The 24,028-nt window shown below is 30.7% G+C and overlaps 2 protein-coding genes across 2 annotated transcripts; one reads left to right on the top strand and one right to left on the bottom strand.

The window, feature by feature from the left end:
- The first annotated feature begins 6,099 nt into the window (after nucleotides 1-6,099).
- Nucleotides 6,100-11,982, top strand: LOC137831501 (Protein kinase superfamily protein). Its single transcript, XM_068639206.1, has 10 exons — nucleotides 6,100-6,347; nucleotides 6,441-6,554; nucleotides 7,554-7,686; nucleotides 8,937-9,008; nucleotides 9,089-9,235; nucleotides 9,328-9,447; nucleotides 9,688-10,217; nucleotides 10,390-10,580; nucleotides 10,661-10,793; nucleotides 11,043-11,982. Exons 2-10 carry the CDS (start codon nucleotides 6,455-6,457, stop codon nucleotides 11,651-11,653), a joined length of 2,037 nt encoding a protein of 678 aa, XP_068495307.1. The 5' UTR covers nucleotides 6,100-6,347; nucleotides 6,441-6,454; the 3' UTR covers nucleotides 11,654-11,982.
- A 282-nt stretch (nucleotides 11,983-12,264) lies between these two features.
- On the bottom strand, nucleotides 12,265-16,941 carry EOL2 (ETO1-like 2). Its single transcript, XM_068639205.2, has 4 exons — nucleotides 14,126-16,941; nucleotides 13,607-13,898; nucleotides 13,208-13,517; nucleotides 12,265-12,905 (listed from the first exon to the last, which is right to left on the bottom strand). The coding sequence occupies exons 1-4, from the start codon at nucleotides 16,111-16,113 to the stop codon at nucleotides 12,685-12,687; spliced, it is 2,811 nt and encodes a 936-aa protein (XP_068495306.2). The 5' UTR covers nucleotides 16,114-16,941; the 3' UTR covers nucleotides 12,265-12,684.
- Between the last annotated feature and the right edge of the window lie 7,087 nt (nucleotides 16,942-24,028).

The following is a 24,028-nucleotide window of genomic DNA, read 5'->3' as shown; positions in this document are numbered from 1 at the left end:
GTTTTGTGTGATGATATTTATGCCCCATTTTAATGAGGGGAAGAGATGATAAAAAGTTAAAGTAACACTATTTTTTCATGATATAAACGTTGCTTCAATTTTTGTGCACGTTCAGATTCATAGTTAGATAAAAAGAGAGAAAGAAAATGTTGTATAAAATATATTGTCTTAATCCTAGATTTTCTCCTTTAGCACCTCAACTTTGTACCTCCAATCTGTATCATAAGTTTTGGTTTAACTCTGTCTCCATTCTTCAACTTTTGGCTTGTTTTTCATCACAAGATAGTTCTTTTTGTGACCATCACTCCCACCATGGTACCTACCTGCAATGCCTTCTAAACAGCTCTAGACTTACAAGTGTGAGAAGTAGTTATGTGAATCCAACAAACCTTGTTCAGTCAGAAGAACCCCTAAAACATGAAGCTAGCCAATTTCAAACCTCAGGCACCACTACCTCCTATCAGTGGCCAATGTGGGCCTCAAAACTTATAAATTTCGTAAAAGGGTATGTTACCGGTTTAGTTCGAGTCCCCTAGAAGTTTCAGTGTGGTGCTATGGTGACTATGTACCTATCCTGAAAATGAAATCGCTCATCTTTCCACCCTAGAATCTTTTCCATACTCTTTCATCAACTGCTATAGCCATACACTGCCATCATCCATCCTTCCTACACTACTCACCAAATATAAATCTTCTTTAATTTAAACCTCAACACTTTAATTTAGGCTAAACCCAACACTTATGTTGTCTACAATTCGATAATGGAAGATTCAACATTACCTATAAATAAACAAATTTTGTAATATATATAAGTTCTTTTTCTTATTTTTTAAGATTTCACGTTAATTTGAGATTTCATAATATATGAATGAGTACGAACCATGTTAATTTGAGATTTCATAATATATGAATGAGTACGAACCATATATCTTATTAAGATAGATTTTAAATGATTTTGATATTATATGAATATTGAATTTGAAGTTTAATTCAATCTTATAAAATCGATTTATAAAATAAAACTTAGAATCGTGGGGATCGGATCTCAATATATACTCATCTTAAAGTAGTCTTTAATTTGCGTTTTAGTAAGGAAATTAATTAAGGTTGAAGCCGGCATAATATTGTTCGGATCAGATTTTGATATGATTATATATATACATATATATAAATTCATGTATTCTCTCAAAGGTGTGGAAGAAGAAGAAGGAGTTGAAGTGGAGGTAGCTGAGCGTGACGCTGACGCGTTGAGAAGAGTTGGTTAAGGAGGTTGTCTTGTCCATTTGCTTGTAAAGGATACGAACCTAGGTCCACTTAGGTCTTCAACATGTACAATAATTAATTAATTAAACCACGCTCCACTTACAAATTTTCATGTTATTCAATTTTATGCCTCTCACAAAGTGCACGTGTTATAACTCCTGGATTTATTAGTTCCAGATTGTATTACTACTTTCAATTTTACTCCAACTTTTACTTATCCACAACTACATTAAATATTTCGTTGGAAAATTTTACTCTTCATAATAGCTTTTTATTTCATTATTTTAAAAAATTACATATGTTAAAATTTATATTCTCTTTCAACTCAAATACAATAAAAAAAGAAATTATATATGATAAACCTAAGTATAAGTAAATATTGTCGATTTCGTCTTATTATTAATGACGTATATTTTTGTTTTCTCTAACTTTTGTTTACGATGTCAACTTTTAATTACTTATACATTAGACAGAGAAAACATTTTTAAATTAAAAAATATAAATTATTTTCTACATATAGAAACATATAAAATACGGTCCATTTAATCCTGGAAAAAAATGGCATCTCCACCTTCATTTAGAGGTTAATTATAGCTTAATTACTCAAAGTTAATTTACAGGGTGGAGCATCAATTTCATGGTAATTCTGATGTCATTGTGAAGATGGCTCTTCGGCATTAAAGAAAGTTTATTTGTTTTAATTAATCGGTGTCATGCTCACAGTTATTACATGTCATATGTTTGCCCAAAAATATTAAAAACAATATTCATTAATTAAAAGCTAGTGGATAAGTTTGTTATTTTTAAGATAATTGATTTCGTTTTAATGTAAACAAATATTTACTTATAAAAGAAAAAAAATATAAAACAGAAAAGAAAAAAAAACTTTTAATATCTATTATTTTTGCCTACTACAGTGAACAATAAGGAATGATGTTCATCGTTTTCTGGGTCACATTCAGAGAAGATTGGATTTCGTTCTCCTTATTCTTATTGTTTTTCCTTAATGATGGAATACTACTTCTTTTTCATATTTTAAAAAATTCATCCACACATTTTGCTACCATCAATGCTTATCATCCATATATGTAAGTCCGAATTTAGTTAATAAATAATAATTTAACTATATTTTTATCTTCTCTCCATCTCTATTTGGTCTCTGTCCTTTATTTTTATTCTTCTAAAATTTAAATTTATTGACTTTTTCATTTACAAATAGGTGAATTTAGAGTTTTTTAATATTAATATCTCCCTAAAATGTTAAACACTATATGTTCTCGATCATAGCATTCTTCTATGTAGTTTTGCTGGTATTGTTTAGCTGGTAAGACTATAATGTTTTAAATAATTTTTTGAATTATGATTTTTTATATGAATTGAAGTACTTCCATTTATTTAAAAAAAATTATTACCCATAAAAAATATTCCTAAAATTCATTTTAGAGTAGATAAATAGCTTTTATTTTATTTTTCAGTATCATAAACATATATTACCTGAGAAAGATAAACTAAACACATAAGCTATTAATAAATATAAACATTATATAAATAATAGGAGGGATTAAAACAAAATTTTAATTTTTTGAAAAATGAAAACCATTTTTTATAAAAAAATAATTTTGTATAAACTAAAAATTTATTTAAGTTTTGAAGATATGTATGGTATAAACAATGTTGGTTTGGTTACTTTATAATTGCAAGATTATGTGAATTACTAGAATATTATAAAACTTTATAAGGTTGAAAGGTTATGTCTCTAGGTATAGACTTATAGAAGAAGGGTGTTGATGGTCCAACTCAACACTTCAAAAATTAGATACCAAGTTAGCCATCACTGTAAAAGTTAGGCTTATAACATCTATTGCATGCTTGTGTACAAATTTTCAAAATGACGAATTGGCCCATGTATGAGTGACGTATAAGCAGTCAATTTTCGTACGTAGAAAAATTCGTATAGGTAGACGATTTTCTGAATAATATAATACCATTAACTATAATTATAATAGAAAGGTAAGACTTGGTGCAAGGGAAAAAGGCAAAGAAAAAAAAAGCGTGAGATTAAATTTTAGCAAAAGTCAAATGCTAAATATATGATTTTATTTTTTTTATCTTTAGCTTAATAATAATGATTGTGTAGCCTTTAAAACTTCAAAAATAATTGATAAACATGAATATTTTTAAAACTTCAAATATTTTTAGGTCGATAAAAAAATATGAATATTTTTATTCGTTTGAATCCGTAAACCTATATTACTTTCGTGCTGTTTTTTTTAAAGTCACAGTACTGCTATGAATTTTATAACACTATTCTACAGGAAAAAAAAATCAACTAACGAATAAAGTTGGTTTAGCCTAGAGTACATTTGTATGTATAATTTTCAAGAGTCGAATTTAATTTGATACATATTTAAAAAAGATTATACTTTGTCTAACCTAATCCGGCTCGAATTTGAATTAGTGGTGAACCGGATTAATTAATAAGTTTACTTTTTTTTATATTCTAATCTAATATTAATTAGTTTAGATTTTTAGTTAATGTTAAAATGTTAATTTTTTATAGTATAATTAGTTGAAAATATAATAGATATACAATATATTTTTTTATCAATAAAAAACAATAAATAAATATGAATAACTTAAAGGAATAATCTAACCTTATAAAAAATAAATAAATAAAATTAATATAGAATCTCACACTCTAATCTATTATAAATTCCCAACAAAATCTACCAACTAATCATTATCTAAAAAACCAACACATTCAGAAAAAGTCAACCTTAATAAGAGCTGAGTACACTAACACATCAAATTGCGAAAAATATAAATAAACACATAAAAAAAACCACAGTTAACAATCGGAGAAACTTATAAAATTTTCCTTTACAAATAATTCAACAATTAAATATACCACAATCTCAATAAAAATCATACTTTTTTTTTTCACAAGACTAATATTCTAATATATACAACATATTTTACTATAATTTTCCTATTTTATATGAAAATCTTTTGTCAACTCAGTAAGTGATGTAGCTTGAGTATAGCCATGAAGGTAGGGTTTTGTAAACTAGGTTAATTAGTTTCTTAGTGAAAATATTATTGGCAAACAATGTAATAATTTGATATTACTTTCCGTTTTCGATGAGTTGGGAATTATACTAACAAAATAAAAGTTTATTTATTTTTCATTACAAATGAAACTAAAGATTGTATAAAAAAATAAAAGAAAATAAATACTTTCTGTATTAAAAAAATAAGAACTTATGTTAAACATAATATTAGTTCATAAACAGAAGACATTATAGATTACTAATGCTGCTGTCAACTTGATTTTTAGTTAGAATAAAGTCAATGTATTTCCGAATCCATTTTATAGACCTTTTCTAACTACCATGTTATTTATTTTTCCATCTTGATAGTTAGCTAAACATAAATATCTTAGAATTTTAGTTTGTTTAACTTTTATCACTCAATTTTATTATTATTTTGTGATGTTAAGAATTACTAGAAAATATAATTAAATAAAACTAATTTTAAAAATAAAAAATAATTAGTTACTATATTAACTAAATTAAATAGTATTATAGAGAATAAAAAAAAGTATTGGTATCTAAATTAGTTTCTATTATTAATAAAATTTATAAATTAGTTTTTAATTAGTATTTAAACAATATTATAGAAAATAATAAACTATTGGTATTTAAATTAGTTTTTATTATTAATAAAATTTATAAATTAATTTTTAATTGGTATTTAATTAAAACTTTGATAGAAACTTTGATAATTAAATAATAATTTAAAAACTAATATATAAATTTTATTACAATGTAAAAAAATCATTGAATATAAATCAATTTTATAAATAAAAAATAATTAGTTGTTATATTGACAAAATTAGAGACCATTTTAGAATATAGATAATTGGTAGTTAAAATCTTGATAGCTAATTAGATACCAATTTAGAAACTATTTAACAATAATATAAATTAATTTAGAAATCAAAAATTATTTTAATCTTTAAAAAATTGTCTCTAATTTAGTTATTATAGTAACTAATTATTTTTTGTCTTTAAAATTAATTTCTATTCAATTATTTTCTTGTAGTCTGTATTAGTTAATAAGACTTATACAAAATAGTTAAGTAAAACATTAAAAATATTTAGAAATAGTTGACATTAATCAACAAAGGATAATGTAAAATCACTTTTTTTCCAATTAGGCTGATACAAACAATAAATTGAGCACACTATTCATGTGTGTCTATCTCTCTCCCTATTAATCAACAATTAGATTTTTCCTATTTTTAATAATAGATGTCTTTTTATTTTAAAATATCTACAATTTTTGTCTAATTTTTACTTTTGTTTATTTTTGTTTATATTTTAATAAATTAAACCAGTTTTTAATAATTATTTAAATAAATATATTAAGTTTGGAGTTCAATTGAATAAAAAAAAATATATATAAGAAAAAAGCATATGCAAAATTAAAGATTAAACATTTTAAAATAGGAAACCATGTGTTTTTACTTAAAATGAAATATAGAGTGTTATAGTTTAATTTATTTATTTATTTATTTGTGTTTTATAAAATTAAAAATAACATTAATTATCTTTTCCTAATTATATATTTACATTTTTTAATTATTAAATAATTTACACGTGCATATATTGTGTGATTGGGAAAAAATGGGAATTTTATGTGACTATTTTATTATAAATAATTTATAAAGTGAAATTATCAATTAATTTGTTTTAAATAATTAATGCATTTATAAAAAATAAAAAATAAAAAATAAAATAAAATATAAGAGCAACGTGCTTTTGTATAGAAGGTGATGGTAAAGGTTGAGAGTAGTTTGTATAAATAAAATAGATGCGTTTACGACTTCTCCAACTCAATGCACCAAACCATGAACAAATCCACGGTGCCGTCATACACTACTTCTTCGCCGCGAAAAGCCAAACGCTGATTCGTAAAACATAAGAAGCCGTTTTTTTGGACTGTGTCTGTTTTCCTCCAAACACTCCCTATTTCCTCCATTCCATTTTCATCATTTCGTTAACATTCTTGCGTCGGTGACGGTGAGTTTCATCAATCATTTTGTTCTCCACGCACTCTTTCTCTCTCTCAAACAAAGTGAACTTAGAAGATCATATACTGTTTGATTGTTTCAGAACGGTGGAGGTTCATGACTTGGTTGAAGCTATTACGCGTGCTTCTGGCGTTGCTGTCTCTGCTATTCTCCTTCACCATGGAACCTGTTTGGTGTTCCACTCTCAACTCAGAAGGTGACTCTAAATTTCAATGCACTATCGCCCTAATCATTGCTGATCCTCTTTTCTTAAGGTTGTTGCATGTTTTTTTAAAGGAAATAAATTTTTATTTTTCTCTCATTTCCATTTTACAACTTTTTATAATAATAAAATATTATGTTTTGTTAATAAAAATTAATATAATTTGTTTTGAAATAAAATAATAATATATTTGGTTGAGTAAAGAAAGTGAAAAACAATTGAGAGTGTTAAAGTATTTTTTTTAGTGTTATTTCGAGATTCATCAGATGAGATGGGTTTTGATATTGTTTTTTACGAAAATGATTCTTTGAAAATTTATAGGCTATTATAAAAATTTTAATGTGATGGATTTAAAAATAAATATATATAATAAAAGATATATTTATAATTAAATGGTATGGAAATTATTAAAATAATAATATTGTTGTTTATAAAAATGGATGTAGAAAAGAAAGTATTTGTGAATGTATCAAAAGTTCATTTTTAGGTGAAGTACTTTTTCTCTTTCCATTTTTTTTTTCTTTTTCCAGTCTGTTTCAAGTTTAAATGGAGAAACCATTAGAAAGTCTTGTATAAACTCTTAAAAAAATACAAAAAATTTAAGTTGATTATGCATAAATGGAAATTATATATATATATCATAACTGTCTGATGGTTTCTCTTTTAAGTTTTTTTTTAAGATCAAATTATATTTTTGCCTGTTTTTTATATTAAAATGTTAATTTTAGGTGATGTGACATATGACTAACTTGAGTTAACAGAAATTTTTTAATGGATAAAATGAAGCTTTTAATTTTTACTTTTGAGATTAAATTTAAAAAAAATGAAAAATCGAATTAACTTTTATAAGTAGCCTATTTAAAAATATTATTTTTTATAATTAACATGATTAAGACATGATTGTACACATACTAGAAGAACGGCTTTCAAATATTCTACTTTTGAAGAAACTAAGAAAAAAAAAACTGATAAAGTGAAGATGTGTGTGTGCAGGGTTGGCTCTGGAAAAGATGAGGGAGAAAGTGGTGAGAGATCCATTGGGTGGTTTATGGAGTTGGAATAGAGGAGTGGTTCATCACTGTTCCTGGTTTGGAGTACAGTGCTCCCATGGCAATGTTGTATCCTTGTATGCAACCTCTTACCTTTTCTCTTCATATCAATTTGCTTTTCACCTCTTCCAAACTCTTTACTTTGTATTTGGATAATGAAAAACATTTCAAGAGAATTAAGCTTCATACCACAACTTAGTTGAAATTAAATTTTTGAAAATTTCTTTAATTTTTTATTTTTCACAGTACTTTCTAAGAACATGCATGCTATAGTAATTTAATCCTACATTTGATGTTCATGGAATATTTTCCTTGGTGATGGTTTTAGTTAAGGATGCTATATTTACTCTTTCTAAGATATTATTGTTAGGTTAATCTACAATTTAGTGTTGTTTTTATTTTTTAAATATAAATAATAACACACAAAAATGTCAAAGAACGACTTGTTATATATTCATGATATATTGAGAATTAGTTCCATGATCAAATCATTTATGTAACATTTTTGGTAAGATAAATAAATACTATCAGAAAATTATGAAATAGAAATCAGATAAAAAAATAATTAGTTACTATAATAAATAAATTAGAGACTATTTTAGAAACTAAAAGAAATAGTTTCTAAATTACTTTATATTATTGTTAAATAGTTTCTAAATTGATATTTAATTAGTTACCCATGTTTTAAATACAAATTATCTATATTCTAAATTTGGTAGCAAAACTTTGGTTGTTAATTAGATACCAGTTTAGAAACCATTTAACAATAATATAAGCTAATTTAGAAACCATTTAACAATAATAGAAGCTAATTTAGAAATCATTTAACAATAATAGAAGTTAATTTAGAAATCAAAAAAAAATTTAGTCTAAAAAATGGTATCTATTTTAGTCATTATAGTAACTAATTATTTTTAGTTTTTAAAATTGGTTTCTATATATGATTTTTTTTGTAACGAAAGAATAAATAGTTAATTATTTTATGTTACAACGTAGAAGGAGGAAATAATTTTTTTAGTAAAATGTGAGTTCACGAGGAGATAAACAGAGAATATGAAAAAAAAATTATGTTTTTAGAATTTATAACTTTAAACAATTAAAATATTCACATAAATTTTTAAAATTTTATTTTTTTATTCTAAAAAAGTCTATTATTCTCTTAATTCTTCATTTAAACAGAAAGATAAATAATATTCACCATTGTAAAAAATCTTCTGTGTGAAAAGTTATTAAAATTAGTCTACACTTACAATGTCTTGAATTGAGTGGCTATAGAAATATACATGTTTATTTCCAGTTCCTGCCTCAAGAGTTATTCATCTCGCAGGAACTTGAAAGATCTATGTCTCCAGGGAACACTAGCACCAGAAATTGGAAAGCTAGTTCACATAAAATCAATGTAAGAACATATGTACCTGCCAAAATGAACCATGACTAAATATTAGGAAAATTTCAACAATCCTTGGAATCACTATGCAGTATTTTGCGCAACAACCATTTCCATGGAGAAATCCCTAAGGAAATACTACAGCTAGAGGAGCTAGAAGTTCTTGACTTAGGATATAACAACTTCAGTGGACCATTTCCATCTGAAGAACTTGGCAGCAATCCATCCTTGATTACCTTGTATGTTGAAACTTTCATGCAAAACATATATTTTATTTATGTATATCCTTGATTACCTTGTTAGTCGATAAATTATCAAATTTGTACTGCAGTTTATTGGACAACAATGACCATCTTGCTTACTTAACTCCGGAAGTGTATAAGCTCGAGAGATTTTCTACTGGTGCTAGTGCTACCTCTAGAGAAGCATGTGTTACCAAATCAAATATCAGGTAAGCTAGCAATCATGCAGCAATCAGAAAAGGTTGCAGATTTTGCGTCAACAAGACTAGTCATGTGCCTGTGGCTGAATTAAACTTTGCTTTTGCTTTACATAGCTTCTATATACAGCATGGATTTTATATGATTCTTTTCTTTTCTTGTAAGTCTAATGTAGTGATGATTAGGTGTCATCATCAACTGTTGGGTACTTGATGCATAAGATTATGTTTAAAATTGCCTGCTTGTGACAGGCACATTGGCCAACATGGGGACACAGCACACATAAGGAAACTTCTCCAAGCAGCAAATGGTGCTGAGAGGGGTGATGATGACAAAGACACTCTTTCACCATCACCATCACCTTTGCCCTCTACACTATCACCACTTTCAGAGCCTTTCTCACCATCACCATCAGAGAGTCCCTCAGATTCTCCAACATCTCCAGAACTATCCCCCTCACCATCTCCATCTCTCTCCAGTTTCTTTTTCTCTCTTTCACCCTCACCTTCACCTGTGGCAGCACCAACTCCAGAGGCAAATCCACCTATGCTTGTGTCCGCACCACCACAGTCCAATTGGGTTTCAATGCCTTCTCCTGCTTCATCTGCAAACACTTCAAACACAAACCAGCACAATGTGATTATATGGTCCACAGTCGGGTGCTTCTCCTTGATTTTGGTGTCAGCCATTGTTTTTCTTTTCTTCAGAAGTAACAAGGTTGTCACTGTAAAACCTTGGGCCACAGGGTTGAGTGGCCAGCTTCAGAAAGCATTTTTAACAGGTAATCGGTGCTCATATTTACTTTACTACATCATTGACCAGCTCAGCTAAAGATTTCAAACTGAAAAATGCTTGTTAACTACTAACAATAAAGTTTATGTTCTAGCATTTCCATCCTTTACAAGTACTTTGTTATTTGAAATGGTGTACTCATTGAGCATGTATTGATTCAGGTGTTCCGAGTCTGAAAAGAACAGAACTTGAAGTAGCTTGTGAGTATTTCAGCAACATTATTGGTTCACTGCCTGATGGGACTATTTATAAGGGGACTCTCTCCAGTGGAGTTGAGATAGCTGTAGTATCCTCTGCAGTGACTTTATCCCAAAACTGGTCCAAAAATCTGGAAACTCAATTCCGAAAGAAGGTAGGCAGGCAACAAAGGTAGAAAATGTGCCACACTTGCCTGGTTTTAGCTCTCAACCTTTTCCTTTTTCATGATTTCAGCTAGCGATGTTGTCAAGAATTAACCACAAAAATTTTGTGAATCTAATTGGATATTGTGAAGAGAATAAGCCATTTACAAGGATGATGGTTTTTGAGTATGCTCCAAATGGAACTCTATTTGAGCATCTACACAGTGAGTGCTGTTTTGTTCAAAATTTACTTGCATGGTTATATAAACGAGCATGTGCTTTAAGAATCATCGCAACTTAGCATGCATCTTTTATGGTGTATCTTTCTCATATTACTTGATACTTTGAAAGAAGTTATTAACATGGCTTATCATCAATTTCTTACTAATCAGTTCTATGACACATTGAAAGTTTTTTGAGTTTATGTACTAGCAATTATAATTGTGTTGATAGCATTCATGCACGTCTTGCAGTTAGAGAAGCAGAAAGACTAGACTGGGGAATGAGAATAAGGATAGCTATGGGAATAGCTTACTGTCTGGAGCACATGCATCAGCTGACACCACCCATTGCCTATAAAAATATACTATCTTCCTCTATATATCTGACTGAAGATTATGCTGCTAAATTATCAGACTTCAGTTTCTGGACTGACATAGTCTCTACAAAGAAGAGTTCTGAAGCCGCACAGCTCGTAGAAACTGCTCCAGAATATATCAAGGCCAATGTTTACAGATTTGGAGTACTATTGTTTGAATTGATTACAGGAAGAATTCCCTTTGCAGTGGAGAATGGCTTATTTGAAGATTGGGCAGCAGAGTATATAAAGGGACAACCCTTGAGAGACGTGGTGGATTCAAACCTGAACTCTTTGCAAGCAAATGAAATCGAGAAATGGGAAGAAGTGATTAACAGCTGTGTAGATCCTGATCCAGAAAAACGACCAACTATGAGGGAGGTTACTTCTAAGTTGAAGGAAATCACCACCATAGGACCTGATGGAGCAACTCCAAAAGCATCTCCTCTTTGGTGGGCAGAAATAGAAATTATGTCCACTGACTTAAGTTCAGACGTGAATCCATAACTCCAAATGAAAAATATTTCTTTCGGGATAATAATCTGAGAAACAACTCTGAATTTGGAGTTTGATGCCATTTTTTAATTTTTATTTTCGAAGTTATGTTTTAGATTCTTGTTCTTTTGAAGCTAACTGAAGTAGGATGAACAGAAGAAACAACTTTTGTCTTGGTAGAACAATTTCATTTTGTAAATAGTTAAGGAATGAATCTGTTTTTATGCTTGTATAAATCAATTTTGCTTTTCTTTAGTGTGAAAAAGGCCAGGTGCAAGATAACTATGTTAGTTTGTAATGAGAAAGAAACAAGTCCCACTTTTTTGTCATGTGAAGACAAATTCAAGACTTCCATTGGGATATAGTTATGCCACCTAGGATAAGATATATATTATCTCATCTTTTCCATTGGGTATTATTCTTAGTGTACCTGATGTACCAAGTACTATGGACCATGGATAACAACAAACCGAGAAGATAGTTTCAAAGGAACCTTTAGTGTGCACCCTCCCATTTGGTCTGTCACGTTCTTTCAAAAGGGACATGTGAATTTCCCAGTTGCAAGGTGTACTACTTTCAAAGAAGGAAAAAGTGATTATTTGTTCTTTCTTTCTCATTTGTCAAAAAAAGGCAGGAAACAAGTGGTATGAACCTCTTTAAAACCCTGTAAACCGTACAAGAGGATGTTTAAATAGTGAGACAGATTCTATAAATATGGCTCACAGAGATACATATCAAATCAAGTGATTTACTATTCTGAAATTCTTGTGATTTACACCTGAATCATCCTCACTATTCGATAATATAACACATAATAACTTAAGTGTCATTTGTCCATCTTTTTCTTCATCCATTCAAATTGCATCGCTTTTTGCTTTTGTTTCCACAATCCATATCCTCCATCCCTTTCTATCTTTGTTTTTAGATGATTGTTCCGAGATTTCTGATGTAAAATATCAATCATTTGGAAATTCTCTATTCCCCATCAGTTGTCTAATCAAGACCTCCACATTTTATCCTTCTGATGCTCACATACTGAAACATTAAAAGTTCAACTTTCGTATCCTTCGATATATATCAAGTGTGCCTGCATGGTTTGGGTCTAAGCAGAGAGCAGCCTGACAGTCTTGTAGAGCAGATGATAGGTCCCCCATTGACTCATAAAATGCTGCTCGTAGGTGAAGCATTTGCATGTCAGGCTTGAATTTTATGGCCTTGCTGAGTTCTTCTACTGCTTCAGTTTCCTTTTGCTCATCCATCATCACTGGTCATACATGTGAGAGGTTTGAAAAATACGAGGTTGGAAAATGGTAGAAATGGAAGAAACTGAATTTACTTTGAGAAAATGATTTCTGTTTCAATTTCTGTTTTCACTTTTAATAAATAGATTTTGAAATACAAAAGCAAGGACAGTAGATAAATTGTCCTTTAGGAATTCAGATTCTATAAACTTGTTAATTTATCCAAACTTCTTAAGTAATAATCTAAATACAGATAATTAAATTGAATGTGGTTAATTAGTAGACTCAAATTACAGTTAGGAGAGTGAGCAATAAGAGAAAGTACCTGCTGCTCTATATCTATATGGATAGGTTCTTAAAGGATCGAGTTGAGTTGCAACATCAAGATCAACCTTTGCCATCTCACGGTCACAGTATTCTGATCTTTTCTCATATGCTGAGGCATTGCTCTCTGCCTTCTCAATTAGCCTGGTCATCTCATCATATGCAGCTTTTCTTTGATTTTTCTGATGATAAACGCGTGCTAGACCTTGATGGGCTCTTGTGTGCCTAATTGCAAGTGCACTCTTGTAGCATTCTTTTGCAAGCTCAAGCTTACCACAATCCACATAAATACTCCCCAAGTTATTCAATGCCTGCAAAATATTGCACAAGATAATCAAATAACTGCACAACACTCACTTCACTTGCAATAGACATAGTGTTAGTATAAGAGATCACTGACTTGTCCTTTGCGAAGACCGTCTGAAGGACATTTAAGTGCTTCTTTTAGAAGCTGAATAACGTAGGAAGAAGATTCAGGATCCAGAGTTGCATCTGCCAACACATATGCTTTTAGAAAAAAAGCTTCAAATGATCTCTGAATTGCAATGGATCTGTCAGCCCTCGCCAAAGCTTCTTCGCGATAGCCAGTGTCATACAAGATCCATCCTTCATAAATTAGCCTCTCTTGCATTGAGCTAGAGTGGTTTCTAGCCATCCGCAAGCTGCACATTGCAGCCTTTTGACAGTTTAATCTGTGAATTTCATACATGTGAGGATTTCTCTTGACATTACAAAATATAACTAATTTGACTACTGAAAAATAGCTACATTGTAACAAAATTATGGACATTTCACAGTGTAATAAGCTAGTCAAATTGAAACATTCAGATCGGACTCTAGTCCTAAGGATAACGTGACAATAAACACACAGAATTGAAAGTCATAGAGATATTTGTAGTTCAGTTATAGATATACTAACCTCAATAGGAGTAGAGACTGACGAAACTCTAGAAGGCTCTTTCCAGGCTCATTCTCTAGCATCTGATGTATAATAGCCAAAGAACCAATATCATCTACACAAGACCATTGCTGGTATAACTGCATCCAGCAATCAGCCTGACTCTTCTGCTGAACTCCACGGTTTAGAAGTTGGAGCAAGTATTCCCCTTTGATCTTCCCATGTGAAGTTATGTAATTCGGTTCAATGGTTAGCATTGCCCGAATATCTCTCATTGCACTGCCATAATCCTCAAGTGCAACATTCAACCACGCTCTCAATTCTAGGCAATCAGGGGAGAGTTTAAATCCAATAAACTTATCTAGCTCTGTAATCCCTTCCTTTATCTGCTTCTCCTCCACCTTTGCTAGTGCTCTATATTTATATGGAAATGAAAGGGAGGGATCCAATTCTGTTGCAACATCTAAATCAAAACTCTTCTCCTTTCCCATATTGTATAGTGCACGCTCCTGATACATCCACCCAGCTGGTTTATACTCAAATATGAGAGAACTAATTAACTTATAGGCTGAATATGGTTGGCCCTGCTTGTACTTAGTTCTGGCCACCCCAGCCAATGAATAAACATGACCCTCCTGAACTGCTACCTCAAAACAGTGCTGAGCCTCTTTGTATTCTTTCCTTTCAAGCAATACACACCCCAATTGGTGAAATGCTAGGGCTGTCTGCCATCTTTCTGTAGCACACTCTCCCATTCTCTCCAGCAACATCACTGTTGTTTTAGACACCATGCTTTCCTCCATTGCCACCTGGCTCAGGAAGTAGTACAATAAGAAAGAGGCACACCCCACATTGGCTAACCTTTCCTGTGCCTCAGAGCTGCAAAGTATTTTTGCCACCTTTGGATTATACAGAGAATTTGGAAGCTCCCTGAGAAACACTTGTAAGCAAGCCACTACAAGAAGGGTGGCTCTCTCTTCCAATCCATACTCAATAAGCACCAATGCATCTTCAACATTCACAACAATTGAAGCCAAATGGGCTTCACAGGCAGCACTCATCTCCTCACAACAAAATCTATTGGCAAAGGACAGAAGCTCCAAAACTGTCATTGGGCAGAAGAGGTCCAATCTTTTGATCCTGCTGTAAAACTCCACCGCCCTCATTCCCTTTGGACATATCCCATTTCCCGAGAAATCAATCTTGCTCATTTTGGACTCAGCAAAGCCACCATAGAGCATAGCATTAAAAGGGTCTGAAAGAGCAGCTATCCTGCACCTGACACAACTGATTTCTTCACTCCCAACACAAAACAGAACATCACTTTCCTCATCTGACTCACACACACTCTCAGTACAGGTTTCCTGATTTAGCTCTTGTTGACACTGGCAGTGATCATTAACTGAACAAGGACGAAATCCGGATTCCAAATTCTTCTTTGGACACTCAAGAACATAACCACCACAATCCATTGAACACAGACCAACAAGCTCATCATCCCTCCTCTCAAACCTCAACCATGCTGATAACACAACCTTGGAGAGCACATCCTCAGCATTTTGGCATGCTGTCCTGAGACATCTTCTAAGTATTTTCTGATCACCATGGCCGCGCAAGAGAGAGCACTGTTCCACACACATTACTGCTTTGGTGGACTGTGGACAAAACTCCATGCGCTGATAGAACTCTGATAAGGTCTCCACAAGATTTATGGGCTTAAAGTGAGGTTCTATGGATGGTTCAATGGTGTCGGTGGAAGGGAGGTGAAGAGGGACCAGGTTTGCAAATAATAAGGCTGAATTGTTGTTGGTGCTGGATTTGGTTTTTGACCATGATGGTATTATGCTTCGGTTCCTGTTAAAGTTGTTGTGAGGTTTGGTTTTGCTGCTATTACCACATATTGGTTCCGAGCCTTTGTTGCTATTGCCGCCGTTTGTTTCTGATGAAGTAGAACTGAGAGCATGAACTTGAATGCTCTTGAAACGTTCGGTGATCTTGAGCCCACGCATCTCTGATGAATTGTATGTACTTTGGTTTCAACGCCCTTAGCTCAAGTTCTGAGCTTTGAATAAACACAAACATTGGGTGCGATCCTTTAAGTAAAGAAACTTCATTTTGCTATTTTGTAATTTTTTCTTGCAGGCCTGGAGCAACATAGCTAAAAAGGGAGAGGTGAGTTTGTAGGTTACAGGGGCCACAGAGTTTTAGTCTGCAAGAAGAAAGGGAATGGTATTTGTTGATGGTAGATGGGTGATGATGAAGAGCAATGGCCTAAACTGAATTAGCGATCTCCTTTTTTTCTAAAAAGGATTGGAATTTTCCAGCTTTGGATAATGTATGTTTTTAGAATCAGAATAGGACTCAATACACACTGAATGAATGACAAGGTTGGTGTCTTTGTGGTGTAAATAAACAAAGTTAGCAACTAGTAGTTCAATTTCTAGGTGTGATCAGGTGAAGCTGCTATGCTCAAACCAGTGTCATTAACTGACTCCACTTGTGACTTCACACACAAAAAGAGACACAGAGAGAGAGAGAGAATCACATAGTTACAGATCCTTGAGAAGAACCACTCCAATTTGGGACACCAGCATGCTAATCTGGTCAACTGGTTCCATGATCATTTTTCCTTTTCTTTTCTTTTTGTTGTATTAAAAAAGTAGGACACAGAGTCACAGGTTATTTATTTATTCCACCATCAAAGTGAATCCTACCTTAATGATGAACAGATTTCTTCTTTATTACCTACGCACCTTTACCTTAATTTATCATTATTATTCAAATATTCGGATTGAGATGGAATTGCATGCCAAGCAAAGTGCATAATAAGGTGGAGTGAGTTGTGTAACCAATCCAATTATTATTTTTATGTTAGGTGGTCTTATCAACACCAAACATGCATTCACTCTTTAAAATACCCCTCTCCCCTCCTCAAAAGATAATTGTATAATAACAGAAAAAGCACTCAAATTTCACATTTTCCTTTAAATAACTACCCTTTCTCTGATCTAATCACCATAATCACTATGAGTTATCTTGTTTATATTGGTTGAATGTCCAATTCATGTGTGGTTCTTTATTTGTTTTCCCTTGAGAAAGATATAAGGTGATTTATTGTATATTATTTGTACAACATATGATCCAATTAAAATGCATAACATATAATATTATGTGTTGGAAATAATTGAAAAGGTCCACTACATCTCCACGGCACATGAATTTGGAGGATATGATTGGCCACGTCTTAATAAATTAAGAGGTAAAAAAACATCAAATCTGAATACATAAGCCACTGGTGCTACTCTTGGGGCACCTAATTATTGATGGGTCAGGAAGATGGTAGATTTAAGCCTTTGGAAAATATTATTTAACTTTCAACCATTAAGTATGAGGGTTCTTTGGCATAGAGATTCTAGCAATAATTGGATGTATGTATATATATGATGCATGTACAAAAGAATAATATCTGCATGTCAACACAAGTAGGAGTATATTTACTCATTTCAAGGGAACAAAATGACAAGAAAAACTATCACACACCACTAGAATCACCATGTGACACAACTGAAGCATGTTCTTCTCCAGTGTTGCCCCCACAAGGATAACTTAAAAGCAAATTGTGGAAAATGACTCAATTGGCTTTCATAAAAAGTTGTAGTAAAAAAACTCTGAATATCTATCTCACACTCCCACATGCATTGTATTGAATGATTCTTGAGCACAGTTAAGCCTCTGTATAAAAAAACCTTAATTAAGTAAAAGCAAAAATAATCAAATATCACTGTTATACCTCAGACATTTTACTTATCATTCTGTTAGAAACCATGTCATTCTATCTTATCACAATTACAGAAAACAGTTCATATTTATAAAATTAAAAAAAAAATGAAGTGAATCTCTTTCCATAAGAAACAATTCCTCAAAATCTATGCAAATCTGGATAGTTGCTAATTCCTGTGTGGCACAGAACTCAAGTCTTTTTGTTTGCAGCACCTCTTGGTCAATGCTTTTTGAGAGTATCTTATAGCTTTTGACACAACTTGGAAAATTCATGGTTATGTGTGTTCAGATTACAAAAATAAGAGTTAAAAGAAAAGAGGCTAAGCATGCATCTAGTATTAACTTACATTAACATTTTACTATAAAGCAAAACTGGAGAAAATTTTATCATTCTTTTCTCTGTGTAACTAATCTCATTTTAATAGAGGAGAGTCCATAATGATTTTTTTTGTAAGCTTCTTTTGTTCTAAGTGGAGAGATTAAGAATATTTACAGATGAGTAAACATGTGCAGAAAAAAGTATTTTCATCACTCACCCAACTTTTCTTACATTTTATTTCCATCTTAATTTTCTTTTCATGTAATTATTTTTCATCATTCATTGTATTTTTAGAAGAAAAAACTATTTTTCAAAGTTAGATGTTGCTGAAGCTTGCATCTGCATAGGTGAGCTGACTGACATAGTCTGCAGAGACAGGAACAGTAGATGCCAAATTTAAGGATCGGTGAATAAGTAATAAATAGCCACTAACAAATTAGCATCACTATATATTTCTTTGTCTTGTGTTGTTTTGCCAAGAAACTGAACACGTAGTACATGATCACGTGATGATAAAGAAGTGCACTCATGATGTCAATCTGATTATAGTTGCAGTTTCTTGGTTTGAGCATGAATGGACTTTCAATTCATTAATTTCATCACACCTTTGATGTGTCAGTCTTTGCTTCTCAGTACTAATGCCATGATCGGGTATTTCTTCTTTATTGGGGTGAAAGTTTAGTGCAAAACAAATTTTATTTGCGGTTAAACATAATCTTATCTTTCTGTATTTTTTTTTACTATTTGTTTTGAATTCAAATACGAGAGATAACATCGTTATGATAAATTATTAATTATTGTCTGTTTTAAAGATAATATTTTGTCACAATTTTGTCAAAAAATCTTAAAAAGTCTTAAAAAGTTTTGATAGATTGAAAGAGAAAAAATATATAAACTGTCACTTATCTCGACTTTTAAACGATATAAAATTATATTAGCATTAGTAACACAAATCATTAAAAGTTATAAAATGTTTATGTAAAAATACATAAATAAAAATATATTATAGTAGTGTTTAATATAAAGAAAAGAGATATGCTAGAAAAGTAAGACTAAAAAGAAAAACAAAGAACTTCTTAGTTTACACACTTTAAAAATGAAAATAGTAAATATAACAATTTATTATAAAATAGATATAATTCTTATTAGCTTAAAACCCTTAAAAGAGATACTCCCCCACAAAGTATTAACTCGTGAACTTTCATTTTTGTATTTCTTTGAGAAGAAATATAAAAATTGTGGTCCCACACTTTTTTTTATGTATCTTTTGTTTTTCATTTTCATTCAACTAAATAATACTTTTTATTTCATTTTTCATTGGGTTCATCTCTTTTTCCTGTTTTTCTTTGCTATTTCGCCTTTGCAGCAAAGATATTCAGAAGTAGATTTATGATTGATGATCATAAAATTTGAGAATAAAAGAAGAATATTAATATAATTGGTTATGTATATATTTTCAGGAGAAGTACTTGGTACTTCAACTATATTCTTGCCTTTGAATATAAATTTTGATTGTACATATTATTACTCAAACTTCAATTTCAATTAAACTACATTTATTTATAACATTAAAGAAAGTAAATATGAAGATTGCAAGTGGAATAAGAAAAAGAAAGTAGTAATGGAAGTAGTGTGATTGAAATAATTGAAGTGGAGTGGTAAGGTAGAAATGAATGTGAAGTAAATGCAAGAAAGTGAGGTGTGGAATCAATAGTAGAATACAGTTGAGTTAACAGGACTTTGCACCAAATTAAAAAATTGTCTACTTCAATGCTTTTATTAAAAAGTTTGTTTTTCTTCTTCCTTCATAAAACAAAGTACAATTTGATGGAGCAACACATTTTTTCAAAAGCATAAATAGACAAGCAATGATAGTAGCACGAGAAAAAAGGTCACATGTCACATAATAAAATAACATAAATTTTTGTTGTAGCACCACCTATTTTCTCATTATGATTTATATTTCTTTCGATTTTTGTGTTTCTTTTTAGTTCATAATGTTATGATGTGCCATCAAAAATGCAATATTTAATTTGTTTAACTTTCAAATTGTGTAATTTAAATTATTGTTATTATTTATTTATAATCTTCTCTATAAAATCACATTAAAAAATATTTATAATATTTTTCATAGTGTAGTGGGAAAAAAAATATAAAGTCAAAAAAATTGCCTAATTAAGGAGGTGCCTCTTAGTCCCCAAAGTCCAATGGAGAAAAAAAAATATACACATCCATTATTTCTTGGTCACTTCTTATTTCTTTTTTAATAAACTTTTGTCATTGTGTTTTTTACATCCGAAAATTTTATTCTAAAATAAATAAAACGGTGACTTAAGAAATTAATGAAATTAAAGAAGGAACTCCCACCACATACATATGAGCTTTTTCTTCCTGCACCCCTTAATTTCTACGTACACGCCCGTATTTTTGAAATACCCTAATTTTTGCAAAAGCCATATTTATGACCTGGTAACCAGAGCCCAAAATCTATTCCACTTACATACTTGGGCTGTTATTCTCACAAATAACCTTTTTTCGGCTTCTTCTTCCTGCACCCCCACGTTTTTCTTCCTATACCCCACAATTTTAAATATCCCAAAATTAACGTTGACCCATAATTTAAAAAGGGGCACGGTGCTGGACTTCAATTGTTATTGTTCATCTTCATCATTGAATATCAACTACTGTGGAGGATCTTTGTAATTGTTTGGAGCAAGGTGGAGGAGTACGCAACGTTGCCGAATTATTGTTTGGGTTGTAGAGGTAAGAGTTAAGTTTTTTTTTAAGAACATGGTGGTTATGGATGGGGTTATCGGATATCGGTATCTAGTAATGTATTCCAGATTCATGAATTCAGAATTGATTAAATTGTGTTTTCCGGATGAGGGGGTGTTCTAGAAGTTAAAATCATAAATTGTTGTTTTCCGGATTGCTGAATCTAGAAGCCTGAATTGTATTACGGATTGGTAGATCCGGAAGTCTAAATTGCATTATGGATTTCTGAATCTGGAATTGTTTTTTTGTGTTATAGATTCCTGAATCCGGAATGGTCTTTTTTAATTATGGATTGTTGGATCCGGATTTTTACCAGAAGCATAAATTTGGGATTTTACCGTATTTTGTGATGCGAAATTCTACCGGATTCTATAATCTTGAATGTGGAAAAGCACTTACAAAAACAAAAATCCATACAAAAAATGGATGTTTAGATCTGAAAACAAAAAAAAATTATTTACATTTGTGAAGAGCACTCTAAATCACGAAAAACAAATGTGTGAGATTGAAAGAAGAATGGTTTAGAGGTACCACTAGTGGAAGATGAAGAAACACATTGGTGGCAGGATTCACGTTGCGCAAGAACACCACTCACCGTCTTCTTTAGGATTCTTTTAGGTTAGGAATATTTTTAGAATTTTAAAAACTAATAAGGACAATTTAATCTTTGCATAAGAGTGTGGGGTGCAGGAAGTAAAATATGGGGGTGCAGGAAGTAAACCGTTGGGGTGCAGGAAGAAACTGCCCCTTTTTTTTCCCTCTGTTTAAGATATCCTCAAAACATATTTCAATTATGCATCTTTAACAAAATTTTGTGGAGATACTCCGCAAAAACATATTTTCCTTATATATGTTTTTTTTATCGGCAAGATTTCCTTATATATATGTTAACAATGTATTTTTTTTTAAATACAAAAAAAATACATTTTTCTATGAATATTATGGTTATACATATGGAGTATATAGTTTTGCTATGTATTTCAAAAGAGAAGTGAGAATAGACAAAACTGTGGTGAAAATAACATACCCATGCTAGCAAAGCTCAAGACATATTATTAGACAAAGATACTAGACATATATTATTAGCACCTCCATATCATCAACTGTTAAAAGCATTTTTAACTTTTTAAAAAATGTTAAATAACCTTAAATAAAATATAATATCATTTTTTTAAAATAATCTTAGTTGTCCCTCGCATTTCATACCTTTTCCAACCGCAACACTTTCATTTTTCTTTAGCGGCAGCATCATTCTTCTTTAGCGGTAATGTTTGAGATAACAGTTTCATCACTTGAGTGTGTAAGATGGTTGACGAGAAAATCCGTTGTATTCGACTTTCTTCAATGCGAAGATTTTTTTTTTTTAATTTTGTACTCTATTTTTGCACCTCACTGAGTTTTTGTTTTGTTTTGTAGCTTTCAAAAAAATAAGCGAACAAAACACAACCAACACTAGTGAAAATACCATAAAACTTATCTCAATCAATAACGTTCACCACCGACCATCACAAGCATCTACCACCACTTGAAAAAAAAATATATCACACTTCTCATCTTACTCAAAAAAAAAAGTACTGCTAAAACTAAAAAAAATATATATAGAGAGAGATGCAGAAAAAAAACAATGGATACGCAGGAAGAATTTGTTATTGTGTGTCTAACTAACAACCCAAAGCCTATTATTACACAAAGATACATAATGTGTCAAAGGACAATTGCTTCCAGCACCCAACAAATTTAGACATTCACCCAATTAATGAGATAAAATGACCAAAATGTTTTAATTACTGAGGTGAAATTATCAAAATGCCATTCTTTAGTTTCCTGGAATAATTTTTCAGGATATATTCTTGGATTCTGTTTACCAGAATTTCTTTTTCATAATTATTTTTGTGTATTCTGGGATTGTTTTTTCAAGAATAAGATTTTGGTTTTCTAATTCTAAGTCATAATTTCATTTTTTAAAATACAAAAAATTCCGGATTTTTTAGAATGTATTTTTTAATTCTTGATTTTCAATTTTCAAATAAGGAATAATTTTTTAATTTCAAAAGTTGATTGAGTTGAGGTCTAAAATCATTAGATGCAGCTGTGTCTAATTAACAAAGCCCAAAAGCTTATAACCCAGAAACAAAATGAGAAATTAAAGGGAAAAAAATACTTAATGTTCCAAATTTTTGAAAAGATAAAACATTTTCCAATTTTTTTTTAATGAATTAGTCGTAAAAAACAACTGGTAAATTGTATTCTTAATTATTTCCCTATTCTAATACCAATACATATTGGTCAAATGTCCAATATCAACTAAAACACTTATATCCAATAAAACTATAAAAAAAAAACATATAGACATGTATGATATAAAAATGTTCTCCATAAATCAAACAAGAAAGTGTTTTCTCTATGAATTCTTTAATTTAGTTTGCACAATTACAATTATATATTTATTATATTACAAACTTTTCTATATCTTATCTATCCTCTAGTTCTTCCCTTCCCTGTAAAATCAAATTTATTTTAGATATATATATTAAAAAATATGATCAAAAGGAAAATAAACTAAATATGACGAAATATTCCCATTATAATAAGTCTCAAACAAAAGTAGCATTATTCGTCAATAAGGAAATTTAAGAAAACATTATTGGAAAGAAAATCCAAAAAAAAAAAAATCAAATTCCTAAACCACCACAGGAAATAACAAATACCATACTTCTAAAGAGTCAAGGAATTGTATAGATATCAAATTCCACAGAAGTTCTAAGAAATATAAAATTCATCCCTAATCAGCACAAAATTGTAATCAGTACAAACAAATTAAATCATAAAAAGAAAGCATTAATCAAACTAAGATGATCATAAAAGAAATTACACCAGAAGGTGCTGCATTTCAACAATGAACTATGGTTGGTTCAATAACATGATTCATTATAAGTAAAGAAAAAAATTAAAGACATAACATACAAGAAGAAGATATGACAGTGACTGCTTCAACACCGAACTTTCTATTTTTTTATTAGATTTCAATAAATTCAAATAAATAAAAGAAC

The sequence above is a fragment of the Phaseolus vulgaris genome, chromosome 6, assembly GCF_051622355.1.
Source record: "Phaseolus vulgaris cultivar YP4 chromosome 6, ASM5162235v1, whole genome shotgun sequence".
Classification (NCBI taxonomy): domain Eukaryota; kingdom Viridiplantae; phylum Streptophyta; class Magnoliopsida; order Fabales; family Fabaceae; genus Phaseolus; species Phaseolus vulgaris.
This window is presented reverse-complemented; position numbering and strand designations above follow the sequence as displayed.